The sequence below is a fragment of the Pezoporus occidentalis genome, unplaced genomic scaffold (genome assembly GCF_034315485.1).
Source record: "Pezoporus occidentalis ecotype Australia unplaced genomic scaffold, CSIRO_AGI_Poc_V1 ctg44, whole genome shotgun sequence".
Classification (NCBI taxonomy): domain Eukaryota; kingdom Metazoa; phylum Chordata; class Aves; order Psittaciformes; family Psittacidae; genus Pezoporus; species Pezoporus occidentalis.
In genome coordinates, this window is record NW_026915769.1 from 2,403,625 (window position 1) to 2,425,264 (window position 21,640).

General features: G+C 37.8%; 1 protein-coding gene across 3 annotated transcripts in view; it reads right to left on the reverse strand.

Moving 5' to 3' along the window:
- SHISAL1 (shisa like 1) overlaps nucleotides 1-21,640 on the reverse strand; it is an 80,560-nt gene that overhangs the window by 15,700 nt on the left and 43,220 nt on the right. For 2 of the 3 annotated variants that reach the window (XM_062634896.1, XM_062634894.1), the window contains exons 4-5: nucleotides 13,144-13,467; nucleotides 7,707-9,886 (exon numbers count right to left, since the gene is read on the reverse strand). In XM_062634896.1, coding sequence (XP_062490880.1) covers nucleotides 9,871-9,886; nucleotides 13,144-13,467 — 340 coding nt within the window. In that variant the 3' untranslated portion in view covers nucleotides 7,707-9,870. Of the gene's footprint in view, nucleotides 1-7,706; nucleotides 9,887-13,143; nucleotides 13,468-21,640 lie in introns of those variants that run through there. The other variant, XM_062634897.1, reaches the window with a different exon arrangement.

Below are 21,640 nucleotides of genomic sequence, written 5' to 3' on the forward strand. Positions count from 1 at the left end.
CTCATTTTTTCATGACAATATTTAGCCTTCTTGCAGTTGCCCAGTGATGACTGCAGTTTTTAGGTGCATGTCTTAATATTAGATTGGAAGCAAAAAGACTGTAATAACTCAGAATGAATAATTCAACAACAGCTATGACATGCACAGAGAATCCTGCTGTGCTGTGTCAAATGTACTTGTGTCCATTATAATCTTACATCACTTTTCAAGCAAAAAGCTGGAAGCCAGTTATTTACACACAAAATTAATCTTGACCTCTTCAACTCTGCTGTCTTTCTGTGCCTACAGAACATGAGATGAGGATTTGACAGGAGATGCCAAGATGAAACTTTGCCCAGAGATTTCCATTCTTTGGTGTGATTATGCAACTACCACGCAGTCTCACTGGCATCAGCAGCTATTATGCAACAGCTGCAGAACCAGGCATTTATTGGAAGAGGTGGGGAGGAAGAAGGCCATATATCTGTCCCCTGTGTTCCCTAATGGTAGAAGATGAAGCAATTGGAAAGAGCATTTTATGAATTTGGATGTGCAGCTGTTGGCCTGTGTTTTCTGACTGCTCAGTAAATCTGACATGAATGTGATGCTAGGAAAATGTGATGCTTGGGTCACAGCAACCACACAGAACATTGCTACAGGCTTGGGGAAGAGTAGCAAAGCTGCTCAGTGGAAAAGGACCTCGGCGTGCTGACTGATGGCTGCTGAACATAAGCCAGCTTGTGCCTAGGCAGCCAAGAAGACTAATGGCATCCTATTAGAAATAGTGTGGCTGGCAGGACCAGGGCAGTGATTGTCCCCCTGTACTTGGCACTGGTGAGGCCACACCTAGAATACTGTGTTCAGTTCTGGACTCCTCACTACAAGAGAGATATTGAGGTCCTGGAGCAGGTCCAGAAACCAACAAGGCTGGTGAAGGGTCTAGAGAATAGGTCTCTCTCAGGGTGAGGGAACTGAGGTTGTTCAGCCTGGAGAAAAGGAGGCTCAGGGGAGACCTTATTGTTCTCTACAACTACCTGAAAGCAGGTTGTAGCGAGGTGGATGTCAGTCTCTTCTCCCACCTAGCAAGCAATATGATGAGAGACAAGGGACGTGAGTTGTGACAGAGGAGGTTTAGATTAGATATTAGGAAAATATTCTTCACCAAAAGGGTTGTCAAACACTGGAATAGTCTGCCCAGGAAATTGGTTGAGCCACCATCCCTAGAAGCATTTAAAAGATGTATAGATGTGGCACTTAGAGACACTTTTTAGTGGGGGACTTAGCCATGTTAGGTTTGTGATCAGACAAGATGATATTAAGGGCCTTTTCCAACCTAAATGATTCTATGATTCTATGAAAACTGATGTTGGTGTGAGTCATCTGGGAATGCAGCCTCCCACATTACCTAGATAAATTAGATCTTAAAGAGCCATTCTCCTTGGGGTCCTTAGTTTGACCTCCTGTATAGATCCAGCTTTGTATCCAGTAATTCTTGCTAATATTGAACGAGTTCCCTTGCAGATTTTAAAATTGCAAGTGATGGGTATTCCACTGCATCTTCAGACATTTCCTTGGTGAACTGCCAACTTTGAAAAGAAATGTACACTTAGGTGAGATGAATCCCACTGTCAAACTTCAGCTGGTTAAATGTTAGTGACTTGTATAAACTCATCTTCCAGCATAATGTCAAGATATCAAGGAAGAAAAGCTTCCAAGTGATTCAACCCATCCTAAAAGAAGTGTAAGGAATAGTCCTCTGGAATTGCCTCTTTCAACAAGTTAGTGAGGATACCTAAATAACTAGTAAGTGCTCAACTTCTAAATGGCTAAATTGACTGAGGTTGACCCTGCTTTATATTGCCAGTCAAGATTTATATAAACTGATCTTCCAGATATTGGCTCTTGTTCTGTCTTTGTTTGCTACAGTCTGCTACTATCTGAAACCTCCTTGCCACGAAGAATTTACAGACTGTGATCAAATTACTTTTTAATACCCTTTTAGCTTTGAGGTCCTTAAACGTCTCACAGTTTGACAGACTTCCCAAAAGTCAGATAAGCTCTGCAGCCATTTTTGAATATTTTGCCATCTGCCATTACAACTTTTTCTGCTACAGACCCTAGTGAAAGCAACATTTTCCTCTACCAGTTTCACCACTGCTAGTGAGATAAAAGGTCTTTACTTCTAATTGGCATCTCCTCTTTATATGCAAGAATTTCAATGGCTTGCTAAGACATCGTACTGTACAGGAAACTGATGGTGGATAGTTACCTATTCTATTACTGGCTATTTCAAATGGTTCCAAGATACTCCATGCCTGTTGTAACAGAACAGTAGAGAGTTGTGATGTTACTTGAACTCTGTTGTTTCTGCATATTGTAAAATGTGTAATCTTTGTGTTGTGAGGCAGGAACTTTGTTGCCAAGGTAGACAAAAAGGGTGTGCTAAGTTTCAGATCCCAGAGCACAGCACGGTATCATAAAACTGTAAGACCTATATTACAGTTTGATTTATATTTGATCATTGTAATACATTTTCAAAATTTTATAGAACTGCAGGAGACACATATATAGAAACTGGATGCAGTGAAGTCTGTGAATCCTTTAATAACTCCTTCATCCTCTCTTAGTCTACAAGAATCTTGCCAGAGCACTATATTATGTGCTGCACTGTGTCCTTCCATGTGGTCTGGTTTTAGTATGCTAGATAAGGTGCAAAACCCAACTAGAAGAATCTGTGTTCACATACATTTGTGCTTAGAGAAGGTTGAACCCGGTACTGTTGGAGACCAAACCTACAGACAACTTCTACATGTCTCCACAGTCCAAAGATTACTGTCTCCCAGATATGAAGAAGGCACAATCCTCTGGAAACTGCAGTATAAAGGTGGGGATGGGGAGCAATATCTTACAATATTACAGATTTTTTTTAAATTTACACAAATTACAATAACAAACAGAAGTATTCTCAAATACTTTCAGCATGGCCCTCAATAACCAGATAAGCTTTTTTGTCTTATCTATCTGTCAAATGGAATTAACAGAACTCGACTAGCTCGTGTAAGCACTGTGTACATAAATATACCACAGCCTATGAAGTACTAATTTGCTTCTATAGTATATAAGAACATCATTAATGTCAGGTGTAGCCTGAAAGAGGGAAATGCCAACCAATCCCTTAGCTAATTTTCAATAATCTTGCTTTTTAAATATTCTAGACCATGTTTGCAGTAATCTACATTGACAAAAGGGAAAAAGAAAATGAGCAAGAGATCACCCTCACAGGTGAAATTTGTTAATGTAACAAACGCTGGAAGATTAGGACATAAAATGGGAAAATGTGGATTACTCTTGTCATTCTCCCACTCCTTACAAATCCTCTTTTTTCTGTTATCTCAAACTCCGCCAAAAGCCTGCCCCTTACAGCCAGCATCATCTTGTGGTCTTTCTTAAGCATAGTTGTTTTACTGCTTCAAGCATTTTTACTTCTGCTTTATGTATTCCCAGGGAAACAACAGGGAGAGTCAAACTGCGAAAGAGCTGGCAAATGCCAAACCAAGTTGGAGGTTTTTTTTTGGTGTTTTTTTTTAATAACATTGCACATAGGTTGTAATAGTAACACATTCACAAAAATGCATCCGCAGTTTTGTCTTCTTTTGGTTGTTCATGCAAACAGTGGGGCTGTTTTTAATGGGGATGACATTTTTTTGCTGTGAGTTCTGAGAGGCTTCAGTGACTAGTAAAAAAAATTAAAAAGTGAACTCCCAGCCCCTCATAGAATTTTCTTTAAAATGTCTTGAAAATTAAGCAGGCATTTTTCTAGTTGATTTCAGTTGTTAACTTCAGCAGCATAAGAGAAGTTTCAGAGGGTTTTGGTGATCCAAGAGGGTTAATTCTGGCTGCCCTACAATCACAATTTCTTTAGAGCTTCTTAGGTGAAACTGCTGGAGATGAACTGTTAAAGTAAGAATGATAAAAGGTGTGTTCAGCAGCTCCCTATGACTCACCACTTTTCAGAAATGAGAAGCTGGGAATGGAATAAAAAATAGCTTGCCTCCCTCATGTGTGTGACTGATTAAAATCTGTATCACTAATCAACATAGAATACAGTCAATGACTGTTTAATTAATTTACTGTAATTTTTGATGATCACTGCAATTACTTTTCCACGTGCTGCTACAAATGACAGTAATGATTTTCAACAGAAAGAAGGCAGCCGGTGTAGTGTGTGTCAACTCTCAGAGCAGCATCACTTTAATGACTACATGGAATTGCTTTAATATACAGAATGCAGCTTAGAGAGATCTGATTAGTTAGTTAATATTCACAATTCCCCTTACTACGAAGGCTCCTTTATTGTATAAACTACTCAGCTATATATTAGAAAACTAGTTTTTCAGAAAGAAAAATTGTAAGTGGACCTACCCTTTTAAATTTGAGCCCAACAGTCATTATTCTGCCACATGAACTGCTGTGCAAACACCTTTCCACCACTGCTTTTAACACTTACTGTAAATGGTTGTCTCCACAATCATTCCACCTTTGAGATTCTTTGGAGACTAAGTAAAGATAATGAATACGTACAAACACCAGGAAACAGATTACCTTATTGGGAAGTAAAGTGAGGTAGATTATTTATTTCACACATAACCACTTTTTATAGTTATTTTCACTCTCCTGTTTTTTTATGATGGGTGCCCAGTTTTCACCACTTACTCCTTTGATGATGCCCGTGGATGATACAGAATGTTGTGCTGATTAAACTAATTTCTCTGATGTTTCAAGTAATGTGTCTTATTTAGGATCATGTTATTACCTAACATGGGACTAACACTAACAGCATTTCTAATTGTGTTCCAGTGACATTTGTCATATCCCTGCCATTCAATGTCTTAAGCTGGTTTTATCTCTTTAGCATTTTCGATTTCAGAGAAGCTTTTAATAGTGGATTTCAATGTCTTTTCAGAGGCATGGTTTTTTTTTTACAAGGTTTTTTTTTAATAGATTTTCTTCGCAATTATGGTTGTTGGTATCTGTGTATGTATATTTATGACAGTGTTGATCATGTAAGTTTTCCAAAAGCTTTTAAGTTCTTGAAAATTGTTTGTTGATCAGCATCTGTGTTCTCTCATGACTTAACAGAAAAATTAATGTTTCCCAAATTTTAAAGCTTTTTGATCTATTTATTTCCTTTTGAGACTGTAACAGCCATATGTGTGACATCTTCCTAATGATGAACAACCTAACTGTGGCTAATTGTTGGCCTTTTCTTGAACTGCGCAGTGAAACATCATTATAAAACCATGGTCATACAAACATGTTTTATCAATTTTCTGATGAAATGCCTAATTACTTGCTGTGGTTGTCTTCGTCATGAGCTAATCAGGGAACAGTGACAATAAAAGTAACTATGTGGTAGGTCCTTGACCTCCGTTCTCACTGCAAATAAATGTCTAACATTGTTACCGTTTATGGTCATGCATTGAACATTATCATATAAGCTTTCAATGATTTCATTTCTATCTGGTATTCCATACTATGTCATTAGTTCATGTATAAATTTTAGCATACTCTCAAAGTTCTTTTGCAACCCCATAAAAGGATTATTTATGATATGGCTTTTTGTTTAATAATAACTGTAAGAATAATAATTTGCTTTATACATAATCTTCAGCTCTATTATCTGCTTGCTCCTCCTTGAGTTAGAGAGTTACCTGTATCTTGACATTCAAAATATATGCTGGAACTTGATTTTTCACGACACTGAAAGCAAAGGGATTTTACTTTAGTGACTTTTCTTCTTCATTCTCACTCTGTTAAAAGCACCAAGAGGACATAGATAGTTCCTTTGCAGGTGCTTTTAGTAGTTCTCTGGGGCATAGCCTACTTAAAATGGACAGTATTCTGCCCATAATTTTCTCCTTCTTTTGAAAAGTGTTTTCTTTCACTTCAGAACTCCAAATCACACTAATTCTTCTACTTAGAAATCCTGTTGCAACTTTGTACAACCAGAGAAAGGTTTGTCTTCCTTAGAGTTTAGATCATTACTTCCACTTGCAATTATCTTTGACTGATGCTGTTTTACCTCCATTGTTTGCTTATCCATCTGCTTTATTTAGTTTCTAGAAAACTAGAAGCAAGTAATTGAATTTTATCAATGCAATAAAAGTTTTGGTCCTTGCTAGTTAAAGTTTAATGCAGCTGAGATTGCGTAATTCAATAGAAGTTGTGGGAGGTACTCACTGCTTCATACCTTTGCTATTCTAGATCAAACTACTCTTAAATGCATGTCAGAGACAAAGAGGCTGATATTTAGTTACACTTGTGTAACTGAAGTTACATCTAAATCAGGAGTAATTGGGAGCACCTGACTTAGCTTTTTAAATGCAAACATGAAAGTGAAATCAGCAAGCCTTGACACCTTTGATGTGCTATGAAGAGAAATGGCCAGACTGCATGAATGCATGTGAGTATGAAGCCCAGCTGTTGTTCTCAGCTGTATTTGCAAAGTGGCTGGGTCTGTTATAAAATTTCTCTGTGATACTCAGAATGTAAGTGAGGAGCTTCAGTATAACCTTGCTATTCTATTTTTCAGTGTATATATAAAAGGTGTAAAATCTGCACGTGCTATTACAATTACTACAGAGCATCTAACACCTGAGGATGTAAGGGGTAGGAGTTTTGTAACTACTACAAGAGAGTTTTTTAAAATTGTTTTCTATTGTTGTAGAGAAGATTAATTGCCTAATAAAACTTGGGATGTCACACTCCTTTCTGGTTTTGATGCTACAGTTTAGTGACATTATGCAGTGCAATTGTGGGTTTAAAAGAAGTCTTCTAATTTCACATGAATTTTATACTGTGATCTGCTACTTCAATAGTACTATTCTGGATTTGCTGTAACGTAGATGAGGTAATGATCTCACTGTCAAAAAAACTTACTCGAAATATAAGAGAAAATCTAAGAACAGAAGATGCTCAGAACTGGTTTCCAGTATGTCTATCAGCTTTCATTTCTCAGTGTGCAGAGTTCCTTTAGCAATAGTCTTCAGATAACCTTTTAACTACCCACTGTTATTCTAAAGCTAAAATAGGGAATTATCAGCTCATATGCAATGAATCTGCAGTTAAGAAGAATGTAAAGAAGCAAATATTGCAATATGGAATCTATAATTTACAGAGCAAAAGGAAAAGGAGAATAAAGCATGAAACGAAAAATATGAATTATATATGTATAAAAAAGAAGATGCAGTGTCTATCATTGTATGGGGAGTGAAGGTGATAAGATTTGCATGAAAAATAGTTTGGGAATGAGCTCTGAGGCCTTGGTGCTTAACAAGCCCTGAGGTGATGAGTTGGAGCATTGAAAGACAGGGAAGGTAAACAAGCAAGCCTTGGGAGGATTGGCCAGGATGTATTTGTGGTGGGAATCTCAGTTGGAGGACAGAGGATGTGGGGGTTGTGAGAGGGTCTGCAACACTGTGATTGGATTATTTACCTGGAGAGTTTCACAGTGGCCAATGAGACTGAACGTTGTACATATGTGCAGGTTGGGAAAGTACCAAATAAGGGGATAAAAGGGGCTTGGTGGTAATAAACGAAGATTTGAGTCTCTGCATCAACTTGAGTCTGTGTCGTGAAATGCCACAGCTGTACACAAAGACTGGCTATATTCAGATTGAGGTAGACAGAAACCTTGCATATTGGCTTAATGTCCTATGCTAATAGTGAAGTTTTAAATACAAGGAAGAAAAAAAGCACACAGTAAATGAAGCATCTTAAATTATTTGAATGCAACTGATAAAAATCTAGCTGAAATATCTCTAAAAACTAGATTAAAAATAATTTATTTTCATTATTATAGTACTGGGGCAAGTAAAGAAGACTCAGAGCATTGCAGATCTTGATGTGTTTGGTTCCAAGCCCACTCTCTAGTTATGCTGTTGGTCTCCTGCCCTGACATCAAACAGTAGGCTAAACACAAGGATATGCAATGCAGAATGAGTTTCAGCATCCGTCTCTTTTAGGAACAGAAAGTGTTTCTTAGCTGTGCTTTTGTTATTAAGCAATTTCTGTTTTTCTAGGAATTGCAGTTCCTAGAAAACAGACAAGAATATTTCCAAGAGGATATATACAATTATATCTGTTATTCTAACTCAATATATTTTGAAGGAAATGGAGGCATACACATAATGGTAAATGTTTTCTGACACACCTATCATCTGTTACCAGACAGATTCTTCAGATGATGTTAATTCCCAAAGAGTTCTTGCATAAAAGCACTATAAAAGCATTTAATTTTATTTCTTTCCATGTTTTAAAAAACATTATTAGTGCTCTAGTTTGCTGTATTTAGTCTGAGCATAATATAAGATCTACATAAGGGCTGTAAATAAAAAATACGCTTTGCCATATGTTGAAAAAAAAATCTCATCTTTGTAACAGTATGATTATATTTCTGCTTAATGTAGCGATTTTGGAGGTGTAAATTTAAGACCTTTCTTATTTTCAAAACTCTTAAAATGGAAGGAAGCAGATTTTGTTCACTTTGCTATTGTAAATATCTTGAGCAGCCTCTGCAGAGAACCATCCTGCCAGCCCAGCATCTAATGTTTTCGGTGGACTACGGCCATGTTCACACTGCACAGCTGACCCACTTCAGTGCCAATATCCCAAGCTAAATGACACAGAAAAGACTGCATGCACAGCTCTTAAAAATTATTGCAGCAGAGGATCTACTGAGCGCTGATATTTGCTGCAGTGATAGTTTGTATCCTGTTTAAAAATTTGGTATCAAAGGGAATTCCTTCACGTAGTCTTTTTAGCCATCAGGAAAGTATTTATTCCTTTGGGGTTCTATTCAGTTGCTGTGGACATGCTCAGTTACCTGCTGGCTTCTAAACTGCCATTTTAATATTTTTATAGGCTTTTTTTTCTCTTTGGTTTTGAATACTTTGGTAGTCATTTGAAGAGGTGTCAAGTAGCAGGTGAATAGCAGCATGCTAAAAATTAAACTATCCTATTCGTTGTCTGAAAGGCAGCGTGACTCAGAGGAATTCACAGCAGAAGCAGATTGCAACATGTAATCAGAGGAAGTAAAATAGACTTGCCTTTGTCTAACCCATTTCAACTGCATAAAGGAAATAAGCATTGGCTTACCCTGCTGGGCTGATACTTTTCGTGTTTCTGGACAGCCAGCAGCTTTCCAAAACTGTAAGTCCTGTAGCATAACATGTGTGATTATATACAGAGCAGATGTTGCCTCTGCATGCTGTTGTGCAGAAAAGCAGGGAACAGCAAGGCAAAAGTTAGACTTCAAGAAAGTATTCCCTGTGATTTGCATCCTTGATGAGGCAGGGAGGAGCTTAACCTCACCAGAGCAAGGCAGAGAGATCTGTTCCCCTCCTACACGTTACACAGCACAGTCACTAAGTATCTGGAGAAACTCTGCCTGACTGCCTGGCACACTTCCTCTTTTGTGCTCTTCCTTGCTAGTTTGACCTTTTTTAGTCATTATTAATTAACAATATTTTCATGAGGGTGAGAACAAGTGTTTTCACTAGTCAGAATTCTGATTCCTCAACTTACAATATTTCATGTTATTGCCTCCCTGGCTCGTATTTTGTTGAGCAGCAGTAATGATTTGCCTGCTGCTTGTTGCTCTTCGATATCCAGCTGTTAAAAGCCTGCTCAGGCTAACCAGACTGCAGATTCTTACATGGACCAGTTAACGTGGAAGGGCCCAGCTGATGCACCTCAGCCATGACCTGGAGGAACCACCATGAGGCAAGCCACAATTATTTAAACTCATTCACTTGCGGATTGTGATGGTGTTTGGGTTGCAGAAGGGACATCCATCAGGACCTTCAGACCACACAGGCCTTTGGACAGACCTCAGATGGTTTCCATACTAAAGAAGAAATCAACATTAGTTGCAAAATCCATACACTGCATAATGAAGAAACATTATTCTAAATCGGGCTCTCAGATTAATGGTTTTCCTTCCTGTCCTTGCACAACACTGCAAGCTCTCTGCAGAGCAGCCAGCAGCATGTATAATGGATTCCAGACTACTTTAGTTATAATAATATTATGGCTATACATGGTCCTCTTTTTCTCAAGTAAACAATAAAGTGATCTGCCACAACAAAATGTTTCAACATCTTGGGGATGGTTCTACCCACTGCATACTATGACTTGCTTGATATTTCTCTCTCACATACCTGTTTCAAACATAGATTTCATTGCCAATTCATATCATTTAAATTAGAACACAGAAAGAAACAACAAAATAAAAATCACATATTTTTGTTTTTAAATCCAGGAAGATCCCAAACTGCTTTACAAACTGCAGATTAATCCTGCCATCTTTCTTGGCATAGTTTTTTAAACTGTCAGTTCTCTACAATAAGGATACATAAAGTCTTTGGCATTGCTGACATTCTTGATGTGCAAGAATCACTTCCCTATTATGATCATGTAGTGTCTTCTAGAACGGGCATGTTTTTTTAACTGTACTAGAATAGATGTAGTACAGGAAGCTAACAACTTCAACATCTGTCGTCATGAAAACTTGAAGACTGTTTTGGGAAATGTTTTTAGCAGTATTTTTTTATGCCCTGGGATATAGGCATCTCTCACAGGATTAAAGAATCTATTTTGTATTTTCAAAACACTCATCAGTAAACAGGAAATGTTTTTATGGTATGATGCCACATATATATAACCATGTTTGTGAGGTACTAAAGAAAAATGCTTATTTTCTTTACAGAGGAAAAAGCTGAGACAAGTTTAGGACACATTAACAATGCCAATGCAAACTGAAAACTTGATGTTATAGGTTGAAAACCTGCTGTTATCAGAACATTTAAGAGGTTGGTGTCATCACCTACAAGAATGGAAATTGAGGTATAAAATACAAAAAGATATTAATAGATTCGGTAATTAAAAAATCAGTGATGGAAATTATAACTCCAGTAGCTCCACTGCATTTCTTCACTGATAGCATTACTGCATATTTAGAAGTACTGACATAATCCATTCAATATAGACTGCAGCAGAACCAGACTCTGAGACTTTCTATATAGCAAAATTACTGTATTTTCATGTATATAATCTGCAGATTATCTAATGGAGAAATAAACAGCCAGGCAACCTCCTTTTAATCCCCACTGGTTTAGCCATTGCTATAATACACAAGTCTGTAATTTTCTGAGGGAACTGTTTACTCAAAAACCTCTTTCACATGCTGAACACCTTGCCTGAGATCACCAGTGCCTTTTTCTTGTTACTTTTTATCTGTTCAACTCAGATCAAGTCATCAGTCAGCAATGGTGAGTTTCAAAAATTGCAGGTTATAAGTTTGAAAGTATGGCATCTCTTGTGGTGTTTTACATACTGAAATACAAGGGAAAATTATAGTTTTGCTAAGGAAACATCTAGTTATTTCTTTCATTGAGCAATGAAAGGATTAGAAAACAAAACAATTTTATGGGAACTGAGGGGAGCACAGACAGACAGTTCACTGCAGAAGGGATGAGGTTTACTGGGGTGACTTATCAATGCTCATCTCCTGCAAACACAGGAAAAGGAGCATATGGTATATGCTCACCTGATCCTAACATACATTCCCCGCTTAATGCTTCAAAAGAGAAAAAGCAAAGAGACAGAACACCAAAAGTCAGTAAGGGAAAGTGACCAAGAATACTCCCAGAATTATCTAATAATTTCCTTTAATTTGTAATGGTGTGGAGGAATTGGTATGAGGCTAATATTTTTTATATATGTGTATACATTCACTCAATCACTATGGATTTTTATATACCCATATGCACACGCACATGTATTGAGCTAGAATAGAATTATTGTACTACTGCATATGCTGGTCTTAACCTGTATGGCAATTCTGACTGAAGACTGGGAAATCAATGTACAAAAAAAGCTGAAGGAATTAGGGGAAAAAAAGAGAAAAGAGGAAGAAGTAAAAAGAAGAGTGCTTACAACTAAGCACAAGCAAGTCTCCATCTTAAGTAGCACTGTTAGACTCTTCTATTGGGCAAAGCCTGCTAGAATAATCCTTAAATCTGTACTGCATGTATCCACCACTGACAACCATGCCAAAAAAAACCACTCCTCTTCCACTGATTCTTGTCCTTGTGTCAAACTATCACTACCTTTTCTATTACAAAAAATATTCAACCCTGTTTGCTCTAGATTTACATTTAAAATTAAAAAGCAAGTTATGAAATAAAAGGATTACTGCTGTCACAACCCTATCTGCAACACAGTGCTATGCAAGGGTTCAGGACTTACCCTTCTAAAATACACACCTATCTGTCCTATCTCTGCCCCCTTTCAAATCTTTACGGTCTCTTGCAAAGAAAAAAACGTGATGCCTTTCTTGACAGCTTATTTAGAGCATTATTATATTCAGCTCTTTTCTTTTGCTTCTGTTTTCTTTGGTAACAACAGTCCAAAATCATTCAATGTCATTTTGTCCTACAGCTATCAGTATTAACTTCTTATATTGCATGTTCTGCCTGCTCCTGAATTATGTCTCCCCGATTTGGTCTGCTTTTTGGGGGGCTTTATTTTGTTTTTGTAGGATTTAACTTTGCAGTAGCCTACTTGTTTCACTCTGTCAAATGAGATCAAGCTATGCTTTTTTTTTTGGCTATGCATATAAAAAAGCTAACCTGGTTTTTGTATTTTTTCTGCGTCTCATACCACAAATAGTGTGGATACGCGATATCTCACACTGAAGCTATTTCAGTGTTGCAATGTATGCAACTCTTAAAACAAGTCCAACAGACACGTAGATACACACAGCAGTTACTCTCTGATATTAGATTAAAATTAATTTTATAATGGTTGATGTAGAACAAAGACTTTCAGTTTATTTGTATCATACAGTGGTAAAACTATTTAGCACAAAAATATGCCAGAACCTCTTTCTCTGAGAACAATATTAAAAGATGACTTTTATTCCAGATTAAGAAATCACTCCTAAGCAGTAACTCTGTAAGACAATTCATGATATAAAGAATTATGTGCTAGAAATAGTGTCATTCAGCCTGAATTTGAAGGCATTTCTTAACACAGGTGAGTGTTCACACTACAAAACTACAGAGTCAAAAACTGTATCACAATATGGCTTAATTTACTTACCAGGCAGATGTACTCTGAAAAGTCATCAGGGGTGGGCTTAAAGCATCTCCTTTTAAAGTATGCACTGTCTGTGATGTTTGAGGCTGTGTCTGAGTTTGAGGCTGTGTCTCTGGTTGAGGCTGTGTCTGTACTTGGCTTGGATCCTGAGCAGGGTTAATCCATCGGCTCTGTCCCTGTGTCATCCACTTTCCCTGGATGCCCCACCGTGCCAGGTAAAATTTGCAAATGTCATAGTTCATTGAAGAGTAATATAAAAGGTCCAGTATAAGCAAGATCACCACAAAAAAGCCATAGATCCACACTCCTAACAGTGCACTGTAGTTGCTGTGAAAGAAAAGAGAGAAAACATAAAAGTTATCTATATATCAGTAATGGTTGTAGCATTAGTTTGTCAAAGATAACATATATAACATACTATAATAGTAATATAATATAATAGGGTGAAACAAAAATTCTGTTCTAAAGCATGTGTCCTTAAAAATTATTCATTATTTCAATCTAAATACTGCTATATGCATGAAATAAGAGGTTTTTAAAAACTAAGTCACCCTGTCTCACAAACATTTTTATTTCTCCCTCTCATCTGAGTATTTGCATCAGCACATAAGTGTGATGTACAATTAGCTTTGATGCTTATGTATTGGTTGATGGATCGTATGTCTTACTCTGCAAATTCTCTCTCCCAGAGTCACCCTACTGAATGTGACAGGGCATTTATGAGTGATGGTATTAAACATATAAAATATGCTTAAAAACTGAGACTGAAGAGTGTCTACACTATTGAAAACTTTCACTGCTGACATATATTATAAACCACTTGCCTTAAAAGATGTTTAATGTGCTTGGATTTGCTCTGAATGTAATAATTAATTATTGCTGGATACAGTAGGTACTAGTAGAAGTATAGGCTTCCAAGAGCAACTATTAAAGATCCCTTAGTTTGCTGGTAATAAATTGAAGAGTAATATAAAAAGAAGAAATAACATAGACAAGATCATATACAATACATTCCACGTGAAGGAAAATATGTACTACATTTATAAGTATACATTTGTATAGTTGTAATGTGTATATATAGGTAAAAGCCATGAAAATTATCAGATGCTGACATGGTGCACAGAGCTGTAAAGCTATGACAGGTGACTAAAGATATTAAAAGAAACTGGGGGCGAAGGAGGAACAGGTATAAGGGATCAAGAATTTAGAGATCAAAAGGGTAAGAAATGCTAAAGCCCTGCTGGAGATGCAATATTATTAAAAGAAAAATGACTGTCAGGTGTAAATGCAGTTTGGACTGGAAACTCTGTGAGTGAGGAGAATGAGGTCAGAACAAAGAAGGAAAGAAATGGATAAGAATGGGATGTCAGATATACAGCAAAGAAGGCTAATCTGGACCTAGGAGTTAATATGGAAGTATGTGTACCAGAGACTGTGAAATAAACAGCCAGCAGAAGGGATACTACCAAAAAAAAATGTCATTAGGAAGACAGTCTTGGAGGAAAATTGCACTGAATTAAAAAGTGGGCAACTCACATCTACATGAGCCTAAACTTACATAAATTAAATTTGAACACACACTCAACCATGATTTCTTTCACATTCAGAAATACTTTGAGAGAACTGGATTTTATCAGAACATTGATCAAAACAGAAGTGCTTTGAGAATGAAAATGCTGAGAAGACCTAGAGATGCAAGCCAGAAAGATATTTTTACTTTTTAAAAACATGTCCCAAGCCTTTTCAGATGTAAAACATTTCAAGTCTCTGCTTTGAACTTTCACTTCCATTTAAAGTTCTCTGTGACTCTTTCATTTTATACTCTAAAAATAAAAACCCAAACCAAAAACAAAAGAGGATTTGAAACAAAAATCAGATAGAAATGATTTTCCATAGCAAATAACTGTAAGTAACAAAAGGAAGGTCAGAACTGCTAATGGGTCCACCCCGTGTAATTTTAGGATTATGCACACCTAGGATTTAAAAACAAATTCAGTATATTTCCAGGAGGATTAGAAGTAGAAAAAATACAGTGCTTCTGAAAACCTTTAACTCAAGAGTCTTTCGCCCTACTAAAGACTTACACATGCATGCTTAACTTCACACAACCGTGGTTGGATATTTGTAATGCATTAAAATGTTTGCAGTTCAGACACTTCAAAATACAACAGGATCTGATTAATGCAGGCTTCTCAGCAGTGTCACTCTTGACTTTCAGTGCATTTATACCTATTGGGGTAAAACTCTTCTCTTTCCACTGAATCACTGAATGGTTTGGGTTGGAAGGGACCTTAAAGATTGTCTGCTTCTAACTCCCTACCACAGGCAGTGACACCTTCCACTAGATCAGGTTGTTCCAAGCCCCATCCAACCTGGCCTTGAATACTGCCAGGGATGGGGCAGCCACAGCTTCTCTGGGCAACCTGTGCCAGTGCTTCACCACCCCCACAGCAAAGAATTTCCTCCTAATATCTTCTCTAAATCCACCTCTTCCAATTTAAAACCATTGCCCCCTGTCCTATCCCTACATGCCCCTGCAAAATGTCCCTCTCCAGATTCCTTTTAGGCACTCTTTAGGTACTTAAAGGCTGCTCCAAGGTCTCAACAGAATCTTCTCTATGCTGAACAAGTCCAACTCTCTCGGCCTGTCTTCATAGAAGAGGTGTTCCACCACTCTGATCATCTTCATGGCCTCCTCTGGACTCACTCCAACAGGTCGATGTCCCTTTTGTGTTGGGGTGCCCCAGAGCCAGATGCAGTACTGCAGGTGGAGTTTCATGAGAGCAAAGGGGCAGGACCACCTCCTTTGACCTGCTGGCCACGGTACTTTTGGTGCCACCCAGCATACGGCTGGCTTTCTGGGCTGTGATCACACACGGCTGGGTCATCAACCAACACCCCCAAGTCTTTTTCCTCCAGGCTGCTCTCAATCTGTTCTCCACCCAGCCTGTATTTGTGCTTGGGACTACCCCAATTGATGACTCTGCAGTAATTAAAACTCCAGCAGGTTGAGTATCTGCTGCAATTTCATCAAAGAAATAGTGATTGAGGAAAGGGATGATAGAGGTTTGTTTCTGCAGCAACTGAAAAGATGCCTCCAAAACCAAGTATAATATACAATGAAATGAAATAAAATAAATCAAGTGCTTTGAATGGAAAAAAAAAAAAATCAGTTTCAGAAACTGTTACAAGTTTTCTGCTACTATAAAGAAAATGGAAGTGAAGCCTGGAGAAATCAGGAAGAAATACACTGTAAGAAATCCTATTCATCACTAATACCAGTAGGATCCATTTTACTAATAGGTGAGCTGTACTTGATCTATAACAAGAATGGAAATTGTTTTGACAACAATATGAGAGCAAGGAACTCTTCTTACAGTTAACTTAAAAGAATTTGTTTGTATTTTAGGTATTTAGTTTCACCCATCAAAATTTTGGTTAGCAAAATTAGACCTATTTTGAATGTTCCAATTTAAAGCAACAATTTATAAATCATGCCATATGTGAGTTATCCATCTGCTCCTTCTAAATAACATCTGTTTCTCACAAGGACAAATTGAAGGATTGCTTTAATTAACAAACAATGGGACAACAGGACTATCAAGAGGGCCCTGTGAAAAATCACAAGCAAAATTAATAAGTAGTATGTTTTGTACACAGAGGGTAATTCCATACTTTGATATTTTCCTTTTCTCAGACTATTAGGATGTAATGGCTACTAATTATAGAAAAAATAAAATTCCCCTACAAATTAAGATAATGTCTTAATTAGAAAACAGACCAAACTTCTTACTCTGTAAGGCCAGAGACAGAAGAGAGAACTTGGAATCAAAAACCAATTAAGACTTGCTCTCATTTCACTGAACTGAATGATTTAATTGTTAAAGTTTCATATTGCAATCTGATTTTCCTGTTTGTTTTTTTTTGTGTAGAAGTTTCATTTAAACTAAAAATAAATGAAAAGTGAAAAGATTCCAAGTTTACCAAGATTCAAATTGCAGGGGTTTGTTCCTTCACAGGGACAATCAAGTATAATCAGTTTTTTCGGTGAGGTTGTATCTCCTCTCCACTTCCCCACCTGGGTAGCTTGCCCTGCCCTGCCAGTTCTCTTGCTCATCCCAGTCAATTATTTTGGAGGATTCTGCTTAGGCTCAACACAAAGTTTAGCAGTACAACACTAAAAATTCATTCTAAAGCTGTGTTGCCCCATCTTCTACTGCTGCTGGCACTCAAATACAAAAGCTAAATCTGGAGGATAAGTTACAAGACAATTTCCTTTCAGCTTCCCTGTGAAACAGGGTAATTCACAGACCACCAGAAAAGCTTAGTAGGTCGTTATTTCAAGACACTTCATCTTTTAAGGAAGTATGGTGTGTATTTGGATTAGCCTTGATACAGAGCCCACTTGCATAAGTGGAAAGGTTTGTTCTGACTTCAGGGAGCCTTGAACTGGGCTCTTTGAGAACAGTAAATTCTTTTACCATCTATCTCCTCCTATTTCATCTACAGAGCCTTGCTTAGATTTCTCTAACACCCTTACATGCAAATAAAAAGTCAGGTACTTCTATTACTGTTATTACCCACATGACTCCTTCCATCTAATCCATTAACTTTTTGAGACAGGACAAGCAGGTTAGGACCAGGATATATTTCTTTTTTACAAGAGTTTGTTTGTTTTTTTTTTTATGTGCAACACATGAACAGAAAATAGTTAATTTGGGAATTCAGGCTTAAAAACCCAACAAATCAGAACAATTGTGAGCAGAATTCTACAGCTGCAGAGTTTAAATGTGGGCAGATGGCCATGGAAACTGCTTCTTTCCCTATTTTCTTTAAACAGGGCTGCTACTCGGAGTAGTAACACCTTCTCAATGTTGCCTTAAGGAAATGCAAGCTTACATCCCAGGAAATGCTTCATGCTTCAAACACTGTGGAAATCTGTGCACTTTTTATGTATATACTTTAAATGTGATATTTTTTTCTATTTTGCTTTTATTATTATCTCAAGGTATTTTCCCAACCCAATGTTTTCATGCAGAATCTGTTACTGCAGTACCTAAAAGGTCTTCCCAGCTAAATTGCATATTTTTGCAGCAGTTGGTAGTGGAATTGACAATCTTATTTATTTATTTATTTGCTTCCTTGCAAACATGACTTTCTGGGAGATATTTAAGCAAATGACAGCTCTGCAGGGGATGTGCTGTACCTGTGCTATTTTATCCTCACATTGCTTTTGGTGCAATGCTGTAGTGTGGTGTGCAAAAGCCATTCAATCCTGAAAAACTAGAATAATAGATAAGGAAAAACATGGATGCATTACAGACTGCCATAACACTGTTCCAGTATCAGATTAAGCACCCCATGGATAGTAATATTGCTGATAATCGACCAAAACATGCATAATAGAAAATCTGAGAGGGCGTGAATGTTAGATTGAAGTGAATGTCTTAACTTACTAGGCAAAGCTTTATGGAAAAATACTTTGGATGGCAGAACTTATCTGTTAGACACCATTGGTATTTCTATATTTAATACTAAATGAATTTTTCACATTCAAAAATATTAGACTGATTAATCTGCACAATCACAAAGATATAATAGCCCAGTATTATGCACTTTTAAAAACATAGAAATTTTTTCTTATAGTAATGGAAAAAATGTAAATAAACCCGGCTATAGTTATACCATGTGACTGTAGAAGACAGATGTGCTTTTTCAGCTGTGCAACAACAAAGAAGTTACAAGTCACTTCATTAATTTTTCCCTCAACTGTATTATAAAACATGAAACTTGTTTTGATGATCGCAAGAATGGCCAAGGGGAAAAATAAACCAAATAATAATATTGAAATAAACCAAGTAATAATATTGAATCACTCTTCCCTGAAAACTATAATCCTTTCTTTCAGTTCACAGCTACTCCCCTACCCTAAATCATTCTCCCCAGCCACAGTAAAATAGGTTTCATTAGAATTTTTTTTTCAGTGGTGTGTGAAATTAGATCCAAACAAAGAGTTACTGTAAAGTGAACCCTGGATGTATTAGAATCCAAATAAAGTTAAATTACCGTATATGTTAAATAAAGTCAGAGTGTACTAAAATGCTTTTTACAACATTTTTAATGTAGGCATCTAAGCTTCACTTCTTTCTGCCCTTCTACAGCATACTAAAATTACTGGGCAGTTTTCTAGTAATCTCAGTGAGTTCAGTGAGGAGATCTCTCTCCCTCTATCTCACTACAATGGTAGATTTTTACGTAGAAAGTTAGCGTCTCCATTTTCCCAACCCTGACTGATATCAGAAGTGATGTTTCAGGAAGTGACAGAAAAGCAATATCAGTTCCACTCTTTCAATTTCTCTAAGCTACATCTCCAGAACCTTTTTATTGTATTTAGCATGATTTCACACACCTTGGCAAAAGATCAGCACACAGCTAAATGTCCACAGGAAATTCTGGATGGCAACATACATGGTAAATAGTGTGTAGGTAGGCCTCAAACCATGAATCATACCAACAGAGACTACAGGCGTAGCTCCTTCTCCATCACAACAGAATGAGCTGACTTTTTAAAGAAAAAAAAAAACAACCAACCAAAAAAAAACCCAAATCCAAAATTCCAAATCAAACAGATGGCTAAATGAAAATAATGCAATACTGACACTACTCCCTGAATATTTTCATTAAAATCAATATTATAGTTCATAGAATACCAAATTACATCTTCCCCATTGAGGAACTGCTCACACAATGGCCCTATAATTTATTTTGGGGGGGGGGGAGGGGATGGGCAAGGGGTGTGCATGTGTGTGTACACATACATATGTGAGCAGACATGAAAGCAGAGAATGCAGGAGGCAGAGAAATGTTCTATATCCCAGTGCATATTTTGCAATCAGACTGTACCTGTTCCCCTGCATGTTTGATTTGGAAAGTGGCTGATTGCTCTGTCTATTTCATAGAATCATAGAATGGTTAAGGTTGGAAGTTAGGGTTGGAAAGGACCTTAAGATCACCTAGTTCCAACCCTCCTGCTATGGGCAGGGATGACTCGCACTAGGTCATGCTGCCCAAGACTCTGTCCAACTTGGCCTTGACCATTGCCAGGAATGGAGCATCCACAACTTTTCTGGGCAAGTGCCTCTTCTGCCTCTTCTTCCAGTGCCTCACCACTCTCACAGTAACAAACTTTTTCCTTATATCTAACCTGAACTTCCCCTGTTGAACTTTAAACCAATTGCCTGCTGTCCTACTGCTACAGTCCCTAATGAAGAGTCCCTCTCTGGCACCCTCATAGTTCCTCTTCAGATACTGGAAGGCTGCTATGAGGTCTTCATGCAGCCTTCTCTTCTTCAGGCTGAACAGCCGCAACTTTCTTAGTCTGTCACCATACAAGAGGTGCTCCAGCCCCTTGATCATCCTCATAGCCCTTCTCTGGACTTGTTCCAACATTTCCATGTCCTTCTTATATTGGGAACACCAGAATTTTACACACTACTCCAAGTGAGGTCCTACAAGAGTGAAATATAGGGTCAGGATCACCTCCTTCGACCTGCTGGTCACGCTCCTTTTGATGCAGGCCAGTACATGGTTGGCTTTCTGGGCTGGGAGTGCACACTGAAGCTGGCTCATGCTCAGTTTCTCATCAACCAACACCCCAAGTACCTCTTTGCTGGGCTGCTCTACTCAGGTTGTTAGTGAAAAGAACAGAAGGACCTTACCTTAGTAATATCTGGCCACATCCCATACTCTGTGATGAAGTTGCCTGTTAGGCAGACTTGGTTGCTTATCAGGGTTGGTGCAGGGTTTACAGAACATTAAGGGAAGAAATAAATTTGCTGTGTGCAAGACAAAGAACTGCGTGTGGGGGCAAAAGCCATGCTACTCCATTCTTGAGACTTTCTTTTTACTACTCTGAGTGTGAAGCAGTTTGTGGCTCTGTCTGTGAATGTATGCATAACCCTTCTGTACTAAGAGTCCTGTTAGGACCTCTTTTCAGGCAGTCATCCAGACGCTGCCATGTAGCACAGTCATCCCAGTAAACAAAGGGGAAGCACATCCGACTTTTACCATGGAGCAAGAGTAGACTATGCATTGCATTTGGGCACTGGGGCATACTATGGTATAAACTCCAGAAGGCTGCCTAGAGGCATATTAACAGTTGAATAGCCCCAGGTGAGGGTTCTACCAGTTACTAGGTTGTCTGGACTTCACAAAGAGTGGAGAAAACGTATAGCCTTTAATCGGCACGTTAGACTTGAAGTGTCTCCCCAGTGTTCTGTGTGATATGTTCTCATGATGTTCTCAGATGCATTATCAGGCCAAATTTCACCTCGAGGACATAGCTGCACATGCAATAACAAGACAGTATAAATCCACATTAATATAAAGCATCTTACAAGGGCAGAGTCTATTTTTGTCTTTCTTTTACACCACACAGTACACAGACTCCTTTATAATAGGTGATTGTCATGTAACAACTGTCAAGTTAGAGTATGCAACT